The sequence below is a fragment of the Pteronotus mesoamericanus genome, unplaced genomic scaffold, assembly GCF_021234165.1.
Source record: "Pteronotus mesoamericanus isolate MK-2021 breed Mesoamerican mustached bat unplaced genomic scaffold, CSHL_Meso_final contig_182, whole genome shotgun sequence".
NCBI classification, from domain to species: domain Eukaryota; kingdom Metazoa; phylum Chordata; class Mammalia; order Chiroptera; family Mormoopidae; genus Pteronotus; species Pteronotus mesoamericanus.
In genome coordinates this window covers 15658475-15679922 of record NW_026555078.1, presented here as the reverse complement: position 1 = coordinate 15679922, position 21448 = coordinate 15658475, and the positions used below count along the sequence as shown (strand labels likewise).

General features: G+C 38.0%; 1 protein-coding gene across 2 annotated transcripts in view; it reads right to left on the bottom strand.

Annotated features, from left to right (window-relative positions):
- SPTLC2 (serine palmitoyltransferase long chain base subunit 2) overlaps positions 1-21448 on the bottom strand; it is a 95799-nt gene that overhangs the window by 29375 nt on the left and 44976 nt on the right. For both annotated transcript variants that reach the window (XM_054567214.1, XM_054567213.1), the window contains 4 exons: positions 19757-19850; positions 16803-16908; positions 15877-16096; positions 13435-13561 (listed from right to left, as the gene is read on the bottom strand). In XM_054567214.1, coding sequence (XP_054423189.1) covers positions 13435-13561; positions 15877-16096; positions 16803-16908; positions 19757-19850 — 547 coding nt within the window. The remainder of the gene's footprint in view (positions 1-13434; positions 13562-15876; positions 16097-16802; positions 16909-19756; positions 19851-21448) is intronic.

Genomic DNA, 21448 nt, shown 5'->3' with positions numbered 1-21448 from the left:
TGTTTCATCTTCAGAAAGACTCATAGAGAGAACTGACTTATTCTAAAATAGAGGTTTCTGAGAATAAAGTTTCAGATCATACCTTTAAAGTGGATGAAAATTTACAGAACTCTAAGGAATAACTAGATTCATAAAATGTTGGCAAATGATCAAGTATAAACAAGAATTATATGAAACTGAATGAACTACGGATGATTATAATTTTTATAACTTTTCATTTGAAATACCGCTCAATTTTTTAAAAATCTTTTGTTTTCCAGATATAAGGAAACTTGTTTTCGCAAAGCAATTTGGTAAATTATACCTTTATAAGTAGTGTTGAAACACCCTTCTCTCTCCTTGATCCCTCCAGAATTTGGAAACTCTTAATAAGTATTATTATTTTCATGGCATAGGGTTGTTTGCAAGAATTCAACAACAATCTGTTTTCTTCATAACAGGACATAATTGGAAACTGGTATTACTAGTAAGGCTTTGAATGGAATATCATGTTTGAAATGTTTAAGAAATTAAGGTTGACTTTGGAAGCCAACATAAGCCCCTTGGAAAAACAGCTTAGTACCTTGCTTATGGTTCATAGCAGTATTTCCAGGCAAGGAGTTAAGGCTACTTTCCTGGGAGAGAGCAAAGGAGGAACTTCCAGACATTTTGGAGAACCTCAAGAACCTGAGGAATTCACCCAAATCTATAGGATTTGCAGGCAAAGTCTGATGTGACTTGGCTTCTTTGCTCTAAGAGTTTAACCTAGAGATCACTTATGAAATTCCAGCAAAGCAGACTTAATACAGTTTATATGACCAATTGTTATTGTTGTTATATTTATGCAAATAATCAAGCCAAGTTTATTGAAACTACTCTTATGTAATAAGTATAACAACAATGTAATAAATTTGGCTGTCTTTGATAAAATGAGCATGATTTTAGAAGAACTTATGTTTCAATGGGAACTATAGTACACAGTTGTGGATATCAAATTCTAGTTCAGTTATTTGTCATTTCTTTTTTTTTCAATCCTCACTGGAGGAAATGTTTATTGATTTTAGGGGATGGAGGTGGAGAGAGAGAAAAAAGAGACAGAGAAAAACATTGACTGGTTGCCTCTACTATGTACTGACCAAGGACTGAACTCGCCACCTAGGTATGTGCCCTGACCAGGGATCAAAATATAACCTTTTTGGTGTGTGGGATGATGCTCCAAACAACTCAGCTACCCAGCCAGGGTTGACCTGGAATTTCTGAGAACTACACCTGTTTTTTTCTGAGACTTACAATTATAAACTGCAGCTAGATGACATGACATAAACTTCAGAGAAACTGACACAGTTTATGCTTAAATAATCGCAGTGAGTGATGCTGTGTAAGCCACAGTTTACCTGAGCACCTGATGACATCATCAGACATTCCATCTGCAGACCAGGAGAATCTATGGGATTGTTACTGGCTGCATTCATTCCAGCAGAAGCAGCTTTGAGCCTTCCATCCAGGATTCTTCTCCACTGACAGCCTTAGAAACTGGTTTATAATTTGCTCAGATCACGAACATTTTTTTTCTTTTGTTTTCATAGACATACCCCTTATTATATACCTGACTGCTTGCTTATACAATAAAGACCTCAGGTCGGGAGCCCATCTGCATCACTGCCTGCTGAAATAAGATTCAACAATTTAACTGAACTGAGCTATACTCAGAACTAAATGATTGGATCAATGAAATATGGAGCAATCTACCAATTTAGCTTCAAGAATATGAAACTTGTTTTAAACATTTCTAAGGCAGAATTGAAGGAAACCAAACTGGGTCTTTTTTTTTTTTTTAAAGGATTTTATTCATTTATTTTTAGAGAGAAGGGGAAGGGACGGAGAAAGAGGGAGAGAAACACCGATGTGGGAGAGAAACATGATCAGTTGCTTCTTGCATGCCCCAAGCATGTGCCCTGACAAGGAGTCAAACCCTAACCTTTCACTTAGCAGGATGATGCCCAACCCACTGAGCCATGTCGGTCAGGGTGGAAACCTAAGTTTTTCCACCCTTAAGTTGCCTTTTTGAAATGCTGATTTTAAGATGCTTATTAAGAAACAGTACTCAGAAAAAGCCCTTGACCCCTACCCATTTCTTGCCCAAGAGATTCAGACAGAAAAACCTGCTTCAGTAAAGATCTTAAGATGTTTGCTTTAGCTTAATTTGAATGAAATACGGTTAATAGAGGGCTTCAGACTGGGGCCTCCTGCTCCACCGAGTCTGAGTGGCCCAGCCCAAATTTGCCTATCAAGTGTGTTGCGCTCTTCTCAATCACCTGTAAATCGCCCATTCTCACTTTTGAAATCTAAGAACTCCCATTCCCCCTTTTTCTCTTTGTCCAAAATGTCTTACATACCCACTGCTGCCCCACTCTTTTGGAATTTCATGTTTACATGAACTTCCCATGCACTCTAGGTCTTCAGGAAAGAGGGCACTCCTTCACTGATGGGGTAGCTTTAGCAAACATAAATGGCACACAATACTCAAAGTAACATATAGTGGCAAATATCTTAGAACAGAAAAACCTGTAGCCATGACTTTTGCACATTCCACTAAGAACAGAGTATGCTAAATTAAAAACTGAATAATAAGTAAACGTAAAAATCTATTAATGGGAAATAGAAAACACCTTTCTATAAGTAGTGGCAAACATTTGGTACTTGTTAAAATTTTTATTATTTTCGCTTATCTTATGAATCTTATGAGTATTCAGGTACTGAAACTGATTTTCATGCCTACAGAAATATATTGATAACTAACAAGTTAAGCCATGAGGGAACTTCTACTCCACAATATTTGTTTTCACATTTAGATGATTCCTCAGTGTGTGGGCTGGGCAGAACAGGAACGAATTCTTAACTAAGTCACCAAATTTTCTTTGTTAGAGAAGCAGTTGCTCACTCAACTTTCTTAATCATCAACGGCCACTTTCTTTGAACAGCTTTAAAGTAGGGGGAGAAGGCAGTAGACAGTACTCTCAACTCTCACCACAGTAATTTCTAGATCAATAAATTATAAACGTGTCACAAGTATCCAGATAGGATGTATTATAAAGAGTAAAATCTCATGGCCTACTGGAAAGAGAAAAGAGGGACAAACAATGCCAATAAACACACAAATCTACAAGATTGTCCGTGTTCTTTAACTTCTACCTGAACACCTGCAGAAATGTAGACTGAAATTAAGATCACTAAAAATATCCTGAGGGGCCAGATGGGACTGGAGAAGGAAGTGTAGGAACAGGAGAGAGAGTGCCGCATGGCTGTGAAGAGAAAACGTCAGTGAAGCTATTTTTAAAACCACACTATGTTGGAATTTGGATTTATATGTTCAGGTTTTTCACATGATCTCAAAGAAGGATTACGGTAAGTACCTTATCTAAAAATGTTACCTAAAACAAAAACAGAAGAAATACTAGTCAAGAGGCAGCGTACATTAATTTTAACATGGTCCTCTTAAGTACCAGTTAAATGGCACTAGAAATTTTCATGTTTCAGCGAACTGTATTGTAAAAGTGTTATTTACAAGGGACGTCCAGGCAGCAAGCATTCAGTCCATTTATAACACTGAAACAAAATGAAAAGGAACTAGATTTACCATCTCTTTAAAGACAGCTCCTATTTTGCTACACTGGGGACAAATATGAAAAGTGCTCAGTGTCCTGGCTGATGTGGCCCAGCGCTGGCCTGCTAACTGAAAGGTTGCAGGCTTGGTTTCGGTCAGGGCACATGTGTGGGTTATGGGCCAGGTCCACAGTTAGGAGGCTGCGAGAGGCAACCAATCCATGTTTCTCTTGTACATCAATGTTCTTCTCCCTCTCTTTCTCCCCACCTTCCCCCTCTCTAAAAAACAAATAACTAAATAAAATCTTAATAAAATAAAAGAAGGTGCTCAGCTTGGGCAATTGTCAAGCTAGTGAATATCAAAGCAGACTCCTCTTTCCCTACCCTAGGGATACTGTTTTAAAGCATCCCTTGGTTTCTTACCTCTGTGCACAAATGCATCCGAGTGTTTTAAGCTACTCTCCCATATTTCTATTGCTATTCTCTCATCTGCAACTAGAGCAGCCTTTGTTAACACCAAGCACTGCACAGTAAATTCCTCCCACAAGCATCCTCCTTAGCAGTAGCTTAATCCTTTAATTAGTTTCAATGCCAAAAACTAGGATTTCCTGAGGACAGCCACAGGATGTGCGACCAGCAGGAGGGGCCAAGGCTTAAAGTAGTTGATTCAATATAATCAAGAGTTTAGAAGAATGGTTGCTAATGCACAGCCAGAAACAGAGGTTCTTAAACAAAAGGAAAAAAGAAGGCTAAGTACCTCTTAAAAATTAAGGAACTGAGTTTTAAAGGGTGCCAGGTTACAGCCAGAACAGAAAGTCTTAATTTGTCCCAAGATTATCCTACTGTCCTCCTTCTGGGCTGGAACATATCTCACGGTGCTTTTAGGCAGAACTAAAGGGATGAGGAAATATGCGCACTCTGGTCAAGCATCCACTTTCAGACGAAGAAGGTTATTAACAAATAAGGCAATAAAGGCTAGGCATTGAATTCAACTAATAGTTTTAGGGGTAGAACGCAAGGTTATAGTTTCAGAAAGTGATTAGTATTGAAAAGAATTCTTTTAAGTTTCTAGTGGGCAAGTCCATTCGTAGGTTATGTACCAGAACATCTGAGATTCTGGATCATTAATAGTTCATAACAAAAATAATTCCAACCAGCCTTAGGAAGCCTGACTATAGGTCTCTGAACCCTAAGTTCTCTCTTCTCCTCTCCCCTAACTGGTTTTGGACTATAAGCCACGGATTTATTCATCAAGGATCATTAGCTCTAGAAGGAAGCATCAAGGCATTTAGATTTCCAAAAACAATGAAAATTGGCAACTTAGCTTTACCACCAAAGTCCTGTTCCAGACCACATTTCCCTTATTTCTTTTTTCAAAAACAGATCATACATCTTGCGTTCAGACTTCCTTTCCTTTCCCTAATTACCACCAATCAGTAGAGTAGCTTTGGGTTCTCTTTGATGTTATCAAGCTCAAAAAAACAAGACAACTCTTAAATCTCTTAAAAGTCAGTTTGATTATTAACTAAGGTTTTCTTTAAAATGCAGTTACTAGGGCCTTGTCCACCAAGACTCAATGGTCAGGTAGAGTGGAGAAGCCGAACGGCAATAAAATCGCCTGGGGCGCTTTGAAATAACACCCTGCCAGGGTCTCACCCCCAGACATTCACCGCCTCTGCAAGGAAGCCCCAACATCAGCACTATCACTAAATTTTAAGCTTTCCTGTATATGAGCAACGTTAGGAACCACCATACTAAAAGTGCTTCTGACATGAATGGTCCATGGACAAAATTTGAGAACAGAAGCTTAAAAGAAGACACCTTAATGAAGTCCTTGTGAACCTTACTTCACTGCCAAAGTGAATGGCAGGAAGATATGAATATTTAGATAATTAGAAAAACCACAGGTGACTGTTTAAAAAAAAAATTCTCTTCAGAAAGTTCTCAAATCTGGCAAGCCATCAGGATATCTGGTTCTTAGTTGAGAACAGAGTCCATCTAGCTTGTCACTTGTTTATACTTATTAAGTATTCTTTTAGCAATAAACAGCAATAAAGTTGATGAAAAGCTAGGATCAAGTCTCCCAGACAAAGTCCTCAGAAGTAATTCTGGGGGGAAAAATGCAATTCCAACCATGTTAAAGTTTAGAAAGTAATTTTTTAACAAACAAGACAGCATCTGGGCTATTAAGTTCACAAATTACAAGTCATGAGAAGAACAAGCTAAAGTAATATCACATGCTTCAGCTGAACAGTAAGTGAATGTATCAAATTGTGGGGAATATTTTTCTTTTATTCATTTTTAAAAATTTAAAAGAAAGTTTATTATGGGAAAAAAAACAACCTATGGTAATTCACTCCACTTCAATCTTACAGAACAAAGCCTGACTCACAGGACTTTAATTAAGAGTTTAGTTTCTTTATCTTACCACATCTCCTAAAAGAGAAACATCTAGTTCAGGGCTCCTTTCTTGTCCCAGAGGAACGTACTCAAACTCCGTATTTACGTTTTGTATTAAGAACAATATTTTACTAAATGAACCAGTCTACATTTGTTCAAAGGTTAGCTTTCAGCCTGCTTCCTGTGGGCATCTTAATAGCCAGCTTCAGACAAACTCTGAAACAAGACACAAAAGGACAAACCACTCTTGCGGCAAGAAACTTTTATTAGCACTTGGATGTGGAAGAAAGAGATGTGAGTGGAAGAAGTAGTAGACAGACCATGCTACAAAAGCGCTGATTACTCACAACTGAACTGTGCTATCTTTTGGAAAATAAGCAGACCGAAAGTCAGAAAATTAGAAATAGGTTATAAAATAGTCTATTTTAATAAAATTCTAAATATCATTAATGTAACCTCAGAAGTAGAAGCAGATGGAATTCAGGAAAGTACATTCTATTCACACACAAGATATTAAGAAAACCTGTCCCATCTGTAAGCTCGGATCTGCAAAGTGGTCATACCGCTTACTGCTATCAGAAGGCTTAAGCCATTGGTTAAAAAGTCCTAAATGCTAGATAATGAAGAGGCCACTTTACAAAAGAAAAATCCTTCTTTTTCTTTGACTGCTAGTAATTTAGTACCTATCATCTATAGAAAAAAAATCCCGTAGGTAAAAAGACTGACAAGGAACATAACAGCATTAATATCTGAGTTCGTTTTATGCAATTAGTTGGCTTTAAGAAACTTCAAGGTTTTGGGGGGTTGAGGGGTGAGTGAGGTTTTCAGGGAGAAGGAAGGAGGAAACTGAGGAAAGGGGAAGCTGAACAAAGGAAGGCTTTATCCGTGGCTCTGAGATCAGTCCTTCCTTGAACCCTACCCGGACCGCTAGAGTAGGCAAGAATCAGGTATTGTCCGACTCTGCGCCCCTCAACTGCATGCCCACCATAGGACAGAGAGTAAATGCTTGATACGATACACGTATGATTAATGTGCAATTGAATATTTTTTAATGGTGTTCTAAGTCGGAAAAAGTTACAAGAGGAATCTAGTCTGACCCCGAGGGTCAGATGCACTGCTAAATTGTACTGTGGCTCAGAATAAAACTGTGTTCACTAGAAAACTTGATTTTTTTATTTAGACGAATTTTTAATAGTAAAATGAACAAATTATGTAAAACAGATAAATAATAATAAAGAAAAGAGTGAAACCCAAACCTTCCTGGGCTCAGAAAGCACAGGGCTTGAGAGAGAGGAGTGCGCAGGCCCAATAGAAGGAAAACCCCGCCTGCCAAACATAACAAGTGGGCGTCAGCAGCTGTCAGCTCCCTGCGGAGAAGAGGAAATTCTCCTTATGACTACCACCCCCAAAAGGCTGTTTTCTGTAACAGTTCTGCCCCTCCAGGATGGGAATCCTGGAGGGGTGTGTGTGTGGGGGGGTGTGTGTGTGCGTGCGTGTATGTGGGGTTTTTTTTTTTTTTAAGTTTTCCAGGTCTCCTAAATTTGTCTTTGACAATTCCTGGGCTTCTCAAGGTGATCATTTAACACCTCATTAACAAGTCTACTACAGGAATTAATTCAAATGAGCCAGACCTAATTTTAATCACACCTCAATCTGCTCAGGTATTTCTTTTCCTCCTAAACTTACACTGCCTCAGTGGGTCTAGTTCCTTTCAAAACTTAGAAGTACTAAAAGCACAGTTTTCTACATAGAAAGTTACTTGTCATCATTTAAAAAATTATCTAGTAAGTGGTTCCTATCTAATTAATTTTGTTCCATGATTTGGCGATTCTGGCTCAGCATTCAACTCTACAAGAACCCACTCATTTCCTAGTATCTCTGGATCATGGGTGCATTCTTTCATTCAGCAAATTTATTGAAAGGCCACTAAATGTCAGACACTAAGCTGGGTGCTGCCCATTTTATTAACTACATCTTTAGCCAGAACTAAAACACATCAAAACATAGTTTTGAAAAAGGCAAGCGCAATTTTATTTGCTTTGGTCAGACAATTAATTGCCTTGATTCATAAATAGATCTTACAGCTATATTTCCATTACTGGACTGTGGATTAGCGATGTGAGAAGTAAAAGCTAGAATTTCAAATGTCTAAATGAATTTGTTAGAATTTCCTAGGTTTCATTTTTTTCTACCCACCAGCCTGTTCTAACTTATTATGTCCACTTGAGATACAAGCACAACCCCCATCCATGGTTAACTTACTTTGGTTCCTAGTCACATGTCCGTCCCTCTTTTCTTTGGAGAAAGGGCAGGAACTAGAGAGGAAATGAGGAAAAGGTTGGGAGGAAGGAGAAAGGAGAATTTACAGAGTAGCAGGGAACAGAGCTCAGCTTCCCTTGCACGCCATACCGTTTCTAAATGTCCTACACTCAGGTCTCCGAAAAGCAGCATGTCTTCCCACAAAAAGGAAAACATTTTTTAACAATCAACTACATACTACGATCTGTGTATATATGGCTAAGCCTTACTTACAATCTTGTGTTACGCAGGATTTATTTCCATATGTTATTAATGGATGCTGGAACCTAATAATAGAAAAGCTTTAATCACAAAAGTAACATATCTACATGGTAAAACAAGAATTTTAGTAGTAAAGATTATTAACTAAAAAAGAAGTTTTCCCACTTCAACCAGCTCCCACCATCCTAATCCCAGCAAGTGGCTCCAGGTTCTGTTTCTGGCTTTTCTGGTAGCTAGCACCCAATGTTGAGTAATATTACCCGTCTGTTCTTGTTCCACCAACCCTAGATGGTATATAGATGCAACTGTACTGCTATTACTTTTCACGGTGCCTTCACTAATCACAACCAATTTTTGTAATACTACTATTTTTAAGTCTCCCAGGGGCTGATTACTTAACTTCATAAATTTAAAGCTACTTCTTAACTTCAAAAATGTGGTATTTATACATTTAAGATAGAGTCTGACTCTCCCCCAAGTATGATAAATAGAAACTGGCACACTTGCACGCCCCTTGCCTTCCTTCTCCCTTCATCCATCTTTGGCCTTCTTGCGGCGACTTTTCCATTGTCAAGGTTTTTGATATTTATATCTGGTTTTTAACCATAACTTAACTTGCCATGCTTTAGCTATGACTGATCCTAAACACTGGAAATGAATTAAAAACAATAACATTATATTATTTCACTACATTTGAAATTAAACAAAATAAAGTGTTCCAAGTGTCAAGGCTAAGTGTTTTCTTTTTTTAATCACTAAGAACGCAAGTCAAATTTTAGTTTTGATTTCCTTTTAAATGAAAGAGTTGTACAACATTTCACAGCTCATAGTATTACAGTATTATCATTATGAAACAACTATTTCAGATCCATTCATTCTGGTTTGGGGAAAAAAAGAGAAAAATCATACTAAGCCCATAGAGAGAGTACAGTAGCCACTGTGTAAAGAACGTATAGTTCCATAAGTCCTACAATCTGACACAGGTCATACTTTTGCTTGGAACAGAATAGATGTTAATAGACAACCCTAAAAGCAACCGAAGTATTTCATAATGAACAAATATTTAACATTCAAGTCTAACCTGCTTTATACTTGTCTGTAAGTCATATTTATAAGAAAGTAAGTTTAGCTGCTCTATCCTAATTTGATTCTTAATGTTCTTCCAAGGATGAGTTTCCCTATCTGTATCATAAATAAGATACAGAACCTGCCAGTTAGAATGGAGCGAATGCTTCCCTGGCTCGGAAGGCTGGCTTACAAATGGTTGCTTTTGGTTACAAGAGACCTGGCTAAGACAGCAAAGGCCAAACCAACTGGATGAAGATTTTCCCACCAAGAGAACATCTGTAGCAGCATCTAATCAAATACTGCATTTATATTTAGAAAACCAAGTTATTAAGCATAAATGTATTATATATTTTTTCACAAGTCACTCTTGTGACTTGTCAGTAAACACAAGGCTTCAATTCAAGAATGGGGTAATCCTGAAAGGTTAGCCAATCCTCTTCAGGTGTACAGAGTTCTTACCTTCCCAGAGTTTAAGAGTATAATAATGGAGTAAATCATAGGTGGCTAAGTCCTTTACTGCCTCTTTCAAGGCACCAAAAGATTAGCCATTTAATCACTCACCAGGCATTTACTGCATGTCTACTATGTGCCAAACACAGTTCTAAACAGAAGGAATAGAGTGAACAAGATGGCCAAAACCCCGTTTTCATGTTTACATTCTACTTGGGGAAGAGAGACAATACTTAAGTCAAACAATTATTGACTCTAAGGTCTTGAAATAGGCACAATTTAAGATGCAAAGGAGGGCAACACATGAGTGCCTGCCCTCAAAGACTTACAGGGCAGATGACATACACTTAGAAAAATTTTAGTGGAGGTTAGTCAACTTTCATACATTCAGCTTTGGTATAACTCATACTTTCACACATTCTACAATGAAATCCCTAAACCTATCTACACAAGCTGACTAACAGACTTTTGAAGTTTCTGCCCAGTGATATTGCCTATTGACTGCAAGTTCATTTTTGGTAGTCTCCATCTTTCTGTAACAGCATTATACTAATATTTTATTAATTTCATCCTAGTAACCCAAAATGCATCTGTTTCTGCGTCAACCTAATACTCTTACAAGACCTTCTACCCTCTGCACAGCCTCCCTCCTTACTGGCCCCCCCACACTCTACCTTTACTATTATGCTCTGGCCCCGGTGGCCTCCTTGCTGTCCCTGAACACAGAGTAAAAGCATCAAAGCACAGGAGACAATTGCTTCCATCTGAGGGCCTTCTATCCCTGGATTTTTCAGGGCTAAATCCTCACCTCCTTCAAGTCCTTGCTAAAATTTTGACCTTTTTAATGACTGCGTTATTTAAAGTGGCAAACGGGGTCCCCAGAACTCCCGATCGTCCACCTTCCCAGCTTACCTTTACCCCAAAGTATTTACTGCTTTCTCACACACAGCGCGTGGTGAATGATTAATAAAACTACAGCTTTTCTATGCTACACTAATCTCTGGGACTAATACAACAACCCACTATCCTCTGCGTCCCCAGCGCTCCCCAAGTATATTGCTCACTTAGATGTCCGGCTTACATGCCCATTTCCTGTGGAATCTGATTCAGAGTCTCACATGGAATGAGATATTTGATGTTTGTGAAATTAATGAAATGCCATGTCCTGAACAAAAGAAATTAAGTTTCTCTTAAAGCAGGCAATTTCTATGATAAAAATCACACAGGTAATTAATTGCAGATCCCTCTTTTTAAAGGACACCCTAAGGCAAGGTAAAAAGGCTCTTGCGTGATTCACACTTATTTTTTCTACAAAGACAATAAAGAGATGCATTCAATGGTGCCATAAAAATAAACATTATTTGAATGCACTCAAATCTAAAATAAAACAGGCCAAATTAATTAAAATCAGGTAGCAGGCTTTATGAGAAATGATATTTATGTTTACTTCTGGTTAGATTTTTATTATCCTGTATTTTGGAAGAGAAACAATACAGACAACAGAAGTTTGTCATACTAATTCAAAGTTTTAGGGAGCAATTTTTAAAATATATTATTTAAAATCTGGTAGTGGCAAGTTTAAAAAATGGTCATAAATTCTTTGAACCACCTGCCATTTGAGGTGGAGTCCAATGTCCCATGTCCTGCTACCTGGGCTGGCCTTAGTGACCTGACTGTTCACAGATCAGAAAAGGCCACAGGGGCTTCAGCAGGTCCCTCGGAACGGAACACCTGCTCTCCGAAGTGCTCCAAGTGCCCGAGGCATCATGCCATGAGGAGCACAGGCCACACAGAGAGGACACGTGAAGGTGTTCTGGTCAAAAGCCTCAGCTGAGCCTAACCTTCAAGTCACTCCAGCCCAGGTGCCATGTGAGTGAAGAAGCCGCCAGATGACCCCAGCCCCGAGCCATCTGGGTCTAACCCAGCAGCTCAAGCCCCGGATGCTGTGGAGCAAAGACAAGCCGTCCCGGCTGTGCCCTGACCAAATTCCTAACCCGCAGAATCTGTGAGCACAGGATGGCTGTTGTTTCACGACACTAAGCTTGGGAAAACGAGTGCTACTGCAAAACCTGTATCTAATTACTATATTTCAGTTTCTCACCACCTCGATTTCAACAGTTAGTACAGGTGAGTTACCCAGCGGTCACGTGTCACACAGAGCCATGCTCTGGGGTAAGCTAAATAAATGACCCAAAGTTAATTTTTCAGTCACCTAAAGCTGTGTGCTGCTTTAAGGTTGTACACAAGTAAGAGTGTTGAACCTATGTGAAGTAACTCGATAAGTGCTATCTATATAGACAGATAGCTAGCTATATCTCAGATCAAAGGACACTATTTTCAATTACACCATGCAGGAAGAAGATAACACTGTGACTGTCGTTAGGAGGGAGTTACTCACAAGGCTCCATGCTGTGTTCACAACATTAGTGAAGTGTTTTCTTTCTCCAGAAATCAATTCATTAAACTAAAAATGATCAACACTTCCAAAATCTATTTCCAAAAATCTCTCACTAGAGATAATAAGGATGTGTCACAGGTCATAAATAATATTAAGGTAAAATTCTGATTACAGTAAACAGGATTAAATCAATCTAAATCAGACATACCATTTTTTTGTTTCTCAGTGCAAGCCAAATCAATCTCACCAGTGTTATTTAACACAACAGTGGAGAGCTCAAGGCTGAGAATGTGACAGCTTTTAAAAGAGTAAAACTGATTTAGAAGCATTAAAAAAAACAAAAAGTATAATTAATGTGTGTCTCTTACAATAGAAATACTTTTAGAAATGAAAAAAACAAAACGAAAAAATCCAACTCTTGCCCTTTTAACTTTTCTACAGTTAACACTGCCCTCTAGTGATAAAGAATAAATGTCAACTATCAGTAAACATCACACTTCACTGCTCATTTTAGTATGTTTAGGTCGGGGCATCTAGCCTACAAATTCCACTAATGACAGAGTAAACAAATTCAAGATGACCTTTATTAGCTACTTCATGTTAAATTACAAACTTGTTTAAAAGGCATTAAACCAAGGATACAAATTAATGGAAACAGCAGCTTTTAAATACAATGAGAATGAAATATCACTACATAGTGAATTATATTTTCACATAAAATTGTGCAGTTCAAGAAAGACCCTATAGGCTTATTACCTGTGACTTATAAGGATTGGCAGGATAGTTACATTAAAGCCTCACTGTCTGCAGAGAAGAAAATTCAACCAACTTGTGCTCATGGCATGTGTATCAAACATGCTGAAAAGCGTCCACAGCACCCAAGGCCTTGCATACTTGCCAGCTTGTTGATTAGGGTACCTAACTCCTCATTCTAGGAAAAAAGCTCTAGAAAAAGTGTGTTTGGTTGCTAGGTATTTACCAAGCCCAGGATATTTTCCAAGGAAAGAACAACTTACCAAGGGTGGTGCCATCCTTCCCCATGATGCACTGCATCGAGGTGATGATCTGCTCCACAACAGGAGGTGACAGTGATGTGGCGTACACTGCGCTGTGGGAATGTGTCCGCAGATAGTCTATCAGTTCCTGGGGAGTTCACAGAAGCAAGTCATTAGAGACTATGCCTGTGCTCACTGGCAATGTCGCTGCCTACCTTCCAGGAGACAGCAGACTCCTCCTCCCTTCCACAGCTCTGGAATAGGGACACTAATCTGAGAAGCAACATGGTCAAAAGCACACTGTCAGCAACTGGGTCAGACACACAGCAACATCCTTAGGCTTTTAGGTTTTGCTTTTTAAACGTGCTACAACGTGGACAATGAGACACTAGTTTTAAAAAAGCCCTCTAAATTTTGAGGACATATCATTTAGTGTTATAAATAGATCAACAATGTTGAATTAAACAAAAAAGTGTTTTGATTACTTTTGGATACAATGGTTTACTTATAAGTACAATATTATAGAAAATAGCATCTGCATTTTACCCCATGTCTGCAAAACCCATCTTCGTACTCCCAAATCAGAGAAACAAAGTTCTCTAAATCAATTTTTAAGGCATTCAATATCCTCGACACAAAGATTTGGAAAATTCTATAAATGTGACAGAAATTCACTGGGTACTTCATGAGAACACTAAAGCCCGCAAAAAAGAATAAAGGCCCTAGCTGGAGTGGCTCAGTGGATCGAGCACTTGCTTGTGAACCAAGGGGTCGCCAGTTCGATTCCGGATGAGGACACATGCCTAGGTTGTGGACCAGGTCAGGTCTCCAGTAGGGGGCGTGCAAGAGGCAATCACACATTGATGTTTCTCTCCCTGTCATTCTCCCTCCCTTCTCCTCTAATAAATAAATAAAATCTTTTTTTTTAAAAAGAAGAAAGACCTTGTCTGTCAGATAAAAGGTTTTCAAAACAATCAGTTGTCTATCCCTAATCTCTGATACCTTCCAACTTCACTAAATCTTTAAATATTCACACACAAAAAACTTATGTACCAGAACCAAAACACAAAATGTAGTTTTCTACAGTGTTATCACTTCAAAAATACTCAAAACTGTATAAACCCCACAAAAGAATAAATATACTGTACCTAAATGATCTCCCGAAGTATTATTTTTCTGTATTCTGGTTTAGCAACAAATCTTACAAAAAAGCAATCAACTCTCCAAAGTGAGCCTGGATACATTAACAAAATCAGAGGTAAAAAAAACCTATCAAACTTGACTAAAACTACTGATAATGGATATTCCCTAAAAGGCAATCAATTGTTAAGAGAAAGTCCATGCTTTAAGATTTCCAGAGTTTTAAAGAGGACTTAAGAACATTTACAAGTACCTACTATGTGCCACATACAAATACTTAATATACATTGTTTTTTTCCTAAAATTAGTTTTTAAAAAATCACTTTTTAAAAGTGTACTTAGTGTTTTGTAGTACATTCACAGAGCTTTAGAACTTTCATCACTATGTAATTTTAGAAAGTTTTCATTACCTCAAAAAGGAAACCTCATACTCATTAGCAGTCACTTTCCACTTCCCCCATCTCCTCAGCACCTGGTAACCACTAACTTACTTGGTTTCTCTATGATTTGCCTAGTCTGGATGTATCATATAGAAGAAATAATATGTGACCTTTTGTGACTCCCTTCTTTAACTTAATGCTTTCAAGGTCCATCCATATTGTGACAGGGACACATATTACTATTCTTTAAACCCTTACTACAGTCTTAGAAGCCGGCATATATACCTCAGTTTTACTGATGAGGAAATCAAAAGGTTAAGCGCTTTGTCCAAGGTCCCAAAAAGGTAGGGAAATATTCAAACCCTGGCCTCTCTCTTCATAGTTCAAACGTTTCTACCACACCACATGCCTCGAATGCCTCAGAGTTCATTATATACTTTTAAATTGGAAGAAAAAAAAAATCAAAGCCTTATAATACACCAGAGCTAGCACGATAACCTTTTTTGTTCCTGTCTCTATGCTCATCCATGATGCGTCTGAGTCCAAGGGCACAGAAACTGGCCTTTTACCCGCAGCGGCCTTGTGCCTGCCCCACTGCTTCGAGACGGTGAGCACAACTCAACGCGGCGAAAGGCTGTGGCAAGCAGGCAGCACCACTGTGTGTTCTTTCATACAAGAGGGCATTCTCTATCTCAAGCCAGCATGTAGTTTGGAGTGCAGCTCAAATAAGAGAACAACAGACAATGAACAGAACCGGCCTTTGGTGCATCAGTGTCACTCGCCAGCCAGCTGAAGTGCGGCCGCACTGGCACTACGAGCCTAAGCCACGAATACACTCAGGACCTCACATCCCAGTTCGGGACGCTGTCTGCTCAATGACAGTGACCAAATCTAGTAGCCAGTACCTTTATCCGTAACTGCTCAGTTCTCATGGCCCATTTACCTTCTTGCCTCCAATGTAGCCTCCAGAAGCACCAAAGCTCTTGGTGAATGTTCCCATCATAACGTCCACATCCTCAGGATCCAGGCCAAAGTAATCTACCACACCTCGCCCTGTAGGGCCCAGAGCCCCGATGCTGTGAGCTTCATCTAGATACAAGTAAGCCTTGTATTTCTTCTTAAGTGCAATCACTTCAGGAAGGCGAACAATAGATCCCTCCATGCTGGCAAAACAGTAAAAAATACATACACTCAGACTTCTTAGCTCTCAACATTGGGAAACAGCCACTTTGTTAATTCCTTAAGTTTACTGCTTCTGAAATGGTCTTACAAGTCTGCCTGCTGTTTTACACTGGCAAAGTTAAATAATGCTGTGGCTATGCAGGTATTTAGAGGAAAAGATACTGGATCCTTAAAAACAAGTACCAGAACACAATTAACCTTAATTCATCACAAAGGAACAAAACTCACAGCAGACTCTTCAAAAGCTTGTAACTATAAGCAACATTAGACTTTGCATCACATTGCATATGCAACTGAACTTACACAGAATGAATTTAAAAACATGAGGCAGTAACAAAACACATGCAAGGGCTGCAAATAGCTAACCAAAATACGTCTTAAAATTAAAGGTGTATACTTTGTTTTGATGTATTAGAAAACATATTCCAATTCTTGACCCTACGTGTATAAATTCCCTCTACAAACAGAAAAATAAAGGATCCAAATAGAGAATTTGGGGACCATGTAGCATGATGGAAAGAATAAGACAAAAAGACTTCTGTTCTAGTGCTTACTCTGCTTCCAGGTATATTAACAAGTCATAAACACTGTCGCCTTAGTTTCCAGAGGGAAAGTGAAGTAAAGCTTAAAAATTCTAAGATTTCATGGGGCTCAATCAGAAAGAGAAGAATAATAAAGCAGGATTACCTGTATATTCCCTCCACAAGGATTAGAATCTTCTTCCAGGGCCTTCGTGTCCGAGGCTGACCATACACAATGGCATCTTTCAATAGCTTCTCTAGGCTTTGCATATCTACAGCACACACAAAAGACTGTCAGCATAAAGTACTTTCCTTTTTACTAACTTTATTCCAGAAATGCAAATATACATTTCTTATTCAGGAAGTGTGTCTCAGATGGTGAAGGACATTAACAAAATCAGAACAGGGTGGAGAAAGGGCAAAATGAGGGAGCCACAGCTAGCCTGAATTAAAATCTCATTTAAAATGTAACCAGTGTACAAAACCACAGAAACTCAGTAAATGACTGTGGCACAGTTGAGTAAGGTGGTTAGCAGGCTTACAAAATGACTAATGTTTCACGTTAAATACCTTGCCATTCAGTTAGCTTTTTGTGTATTTATAAAATCAAATGTATTTTTAATCTTAGTGAGTCATTTGGAAATAATACATTAAGAAGACTGAGCAAGAGTATGAAAAAACTACTATAAATATATATGCCTCTTAAAAAGCAAATATGGGGGAAAAACTTCAAAGTACACACCCATTTCCTCTCACCTAAGAGAGTCTTAATAAATGCTTCTTAAATAGCTTTTTCTTGATAGTGGGTTAAAAATACACCAATCTGGTGAGTGCCTTCAGATGGATTCCTAAATGCACAAATCGCTCTCTTAAGCAACCCTGAAAATCGGTTGAGATTATTCCGTGTCTGATTTGATCTGCTATGTGTACACAACCAAGTTCTTGTGGCTCTGTTAGTTCTTAAGGTGGTTAACAGGCCCAGGAAACAACGTGGCTGGTACTAACATTAATAAGGGTCATAGTTTTCCTGTTAAAGATAAATGCTTTGAAGACCACTGACTAACACTTAAATTATTTACCCTGAAATACTGTCCTTAAGAACTGCCCTCCTCCCCAAAATCTATGCAACATCTGGGGTTTATTTAACGAGCATGGGAGATAGCCCATCATAACAGCTGATTTTATTGTCTTTACTGCTCCTCACTGAAGGAGAGGGTTATAAAAGTCCCATGATTTTGCTCTTTTCATAAAAAAAAAAACACTTTGATAGGAAAGAGAAATAAGGTAGTAAAAAAACATACCACCAACAGAAATAAGACGGCCACAGGCTGTGACTATGTTTACACCTTCAGTTACTCATAACACAATGTGTCTGCTCCCTAACTCAGAGACAGGACGGAGGTGCTGCCACGGGAACCTGTCTGAGCGGAAGCCCTGGGCCTGCTGCGGAGGGCAGCGGGTGGCGGTAGGCCAGTGCTGAGTAAAAATGTACTCATTGTTTTAGTCCCCTCTGTTCACATACAGGAGAGAAAAATAAAGATCGATTCAAATTTTTAGATGAAAGGAAATATCTGTAGTAGAATCCTTAACCAAATTATCAACTTAGGGAATAAAATCCAGTGTCTCTCTCTTATACTCCCATGTAAAAATAAAGATTTAAGTTAAAATATAACACAAAACTACCAGAAGAAAATAAGAGACTAACCCTATTACCTTTGAATATGGAAGGCATTAACACAAAATCCTAGTGGTAAGACAATAAATGTAACAACATAAACATTTTATTAATTCTTGCACAGCAATACACTGAAAACAAAGTTAAAAGTGAAATTAAAAACATCACAACATAAAAAAAGATATAGGGCTCTTATAATTAGTAAAAAGGAGAAACCATCTGAAAAGGGCCAATTTACAAAGAAATACAAACATGATACTGTATAAAAAGTTGCTCAACACCTAATAATCAAAGAAATAAAAATTAACATGTTATTAACTTATTAGAGTAGAAAAGATTTAAAATGATTCATAATGGCCTATGTTGGCTTGTGAGTCATTATCGTGTTGTTGAATAAAAATCTGCACAATGCTTGGAGGCAATTTGGAAAAGTACAAAAATATTTGTGCCCTTTTAACCAGGCATTCTAAGACTGCTAGGAATTCATCCTAAGGCACCAATTAGACCATTGAGCAAAAATGTGGGTACAGGTAGTTCCATTTCTAGTAGAAAAATTTAGAAACAAACTGGGAGATGGACCGAATGAAGGCATTTCAAGACGCTGCCTCCCTCCCTGGCATCAGCGGCAGAGGAGAGTCACATGCATTGCCTAACAAAGTTCACGATGTGTTGTAAGAAAGAGCAGGTTCCACAATGGTAATAAATTAATAAATCCCATTTACATAAACAAAATGCTATTTGCATCATCCTCATTGTAAAGCATTTTAGACAAGACAAAGGCAAAAGGAAGAAAGTTATTATCATCTGTAATCTTCCAACCAGGAACACAAACCTAACATTTGGGTGTGTACTCTTCTAGACTTCTGTCTGTACATGAACTCGTTTTGATAAAAGATGGTATTACACACACAGTTTGGTAACCTTTCCTCCCCAGATGTATTTTAACTACAAAAGCCATGTACTTTTATGGCAAATAATTAGTTTAATAATACACAAAGATATTTCCATTTAGGGAGAAAGTCTGGATTAGTAACACAGTGCTTTTATAGCATCTGCTCACATCTGTACCTCAGTATCTGTACACTGTATTCTAACTACTGGTTTGTCTATAGTCTTCATTAATCAGAGATCCTTGCGATTAGGGAGCCTGCTGCATTCATCTCAATATCCCTAGTGTTATGTTAAGATACACCATCCACAGCCAGAAAGTCAAATAAAAGGAGAATGCCATATTTGTATCAAAAGGCTTCCTTCCGCCTTTATTTTTATTACCATGTGGAAGACAATGACGTTTTAAAAGACTGGACCAGAGGAAGGACATTTTAAATGTTGCTACTTTAGCTTCATTTATATTTTCCATTATTAATGTAACCAATGTTACTACTGTCACTAACCCAAAGAATACTAAACACTGAGACCAGCAGCAAATTGCACAACAAACTCACTGTTGTGTTTGAAGACTCGAATGGTTGCTCCTGAGAGCCTGGCTCCTAGCACCAGTGAGGCATGGTTCAGTTCATCACTCAGAATGAGGCAACCCTGCAAAACCACAAGCATAGAAGTAAAAGCTGGGGGTAAGAGGGTGAGGGGAGAAGCTTCATTACACAAATTACCAAATGCTAAAGTCATTAATAATAATAATAATGTTTTATTAAGGAAAGCCTGTGCAATAGCAATCAATTTCAAAAAAAGTATATGTGTATATATTTTTGCAAAATTAACGTAGAGGTAGATGCAGAATTCTAGCCTTCTAATTTAATTTCTTCATTCCTGAAATTGACATAAATATTCAGCTATATAGCAACAGATTTTTATTTATACCTAAAATCTGCTCTATCAGATAGTCCCAGAGAGTTTCAGTTTTGTTGGTTTGATGGAATTTCATGAGTTTTTGCTATGATATACTCTTTAATTCATGGAAAAAGTGTTTGGGGGAAAAGTGTTGGGGGGGGTAGTGTATTCCTGCATGGATACTTAAAATAGCAATTGTCTGTCTGAAATTTTTACCGTGTGTAAAGTTTTTATTAAGATAAAAAGAGGTTCCCTAGTTAAAAATGTGTATATTGAAAATGAAAAGTAGAGTTGGAGGTACCAATGTAGTCTGATAGTTTTTTAAAATTTATGTATCTATACACATGCACACCAATCGATATGTGTATGCATGAGTTAATATGCATGCATTTTTCTAGCTCTGTCCACTGAGGGGAGAGAAGCAATGATACCTCAGTAGGAATAAACACACCAGACTGATACTACTCACCAGTAAAAGGAACCAGGGTTCAATGGAGAATTAAGCAGTTGACCCCAAGGTTAGGATAAGTAAAAAGAGCCTGGTGCATCTTGTTATGTTACAAAGTGCTTTAGGAAAAAAAAAAAAAAAAGAAAGGCCAAAACTGGAACAACTTGAGCAAAAATGTATGCAAGATATTAACATAAAGGAGAGCTGAATGAAAGGTATACAGGAACTCTCTGTACCCTCCTGTAGCTCTTCTGTAAGTCTAAATGTATCTTTGAAAAAATAAAGTGTTAAAATTGAAAAAGAATTCGAGAAACTTGAGGAAAAAATAAAGAGGGGCTGAATTCCTCTTCTCCAAGTCTTCGAATCCTTTCCTTACCCACTCTTGGCGCTCTACTGCACTTTAAAAAGGGTCCCCCTCCTTTCCCTCTACACAATTTTATTTTCTTCTCTCTCCATCTCAATATCTTCCTGGCAAAATCAGCCATATAATTGTGTTCTTTATGTTTATCGCCTCCTTTTTAGACAGCCTTATTCACCATTTCTATCAATCTGTTTTTTCATTTAATATACTATGAGGCTCTACTATATCCTTTGTTCAAAAATAAAAATTAAATGGCAGCAGTTAACACCTAAATGTTTAATATATTTCAGGCATTATGTTAAGGGTTGTAAACACAGTATTACTTTTAATCCTCACAACAAATATGTGAGGCAGATACTATTAATATCCCCACTTTACATATGTGGAAACCAAGGAGTTACAAATCTTGCCCAAGGTCACAAGCTTGTAAGTGACTCAATAAAAAGCTTCTACTTCTCTAACACATGCTCTCAGTCAATATGCTGTCTGCCTCTGACTTTAGGCTGAGTAATCAATTACCTCACAGAGAAATTTAGT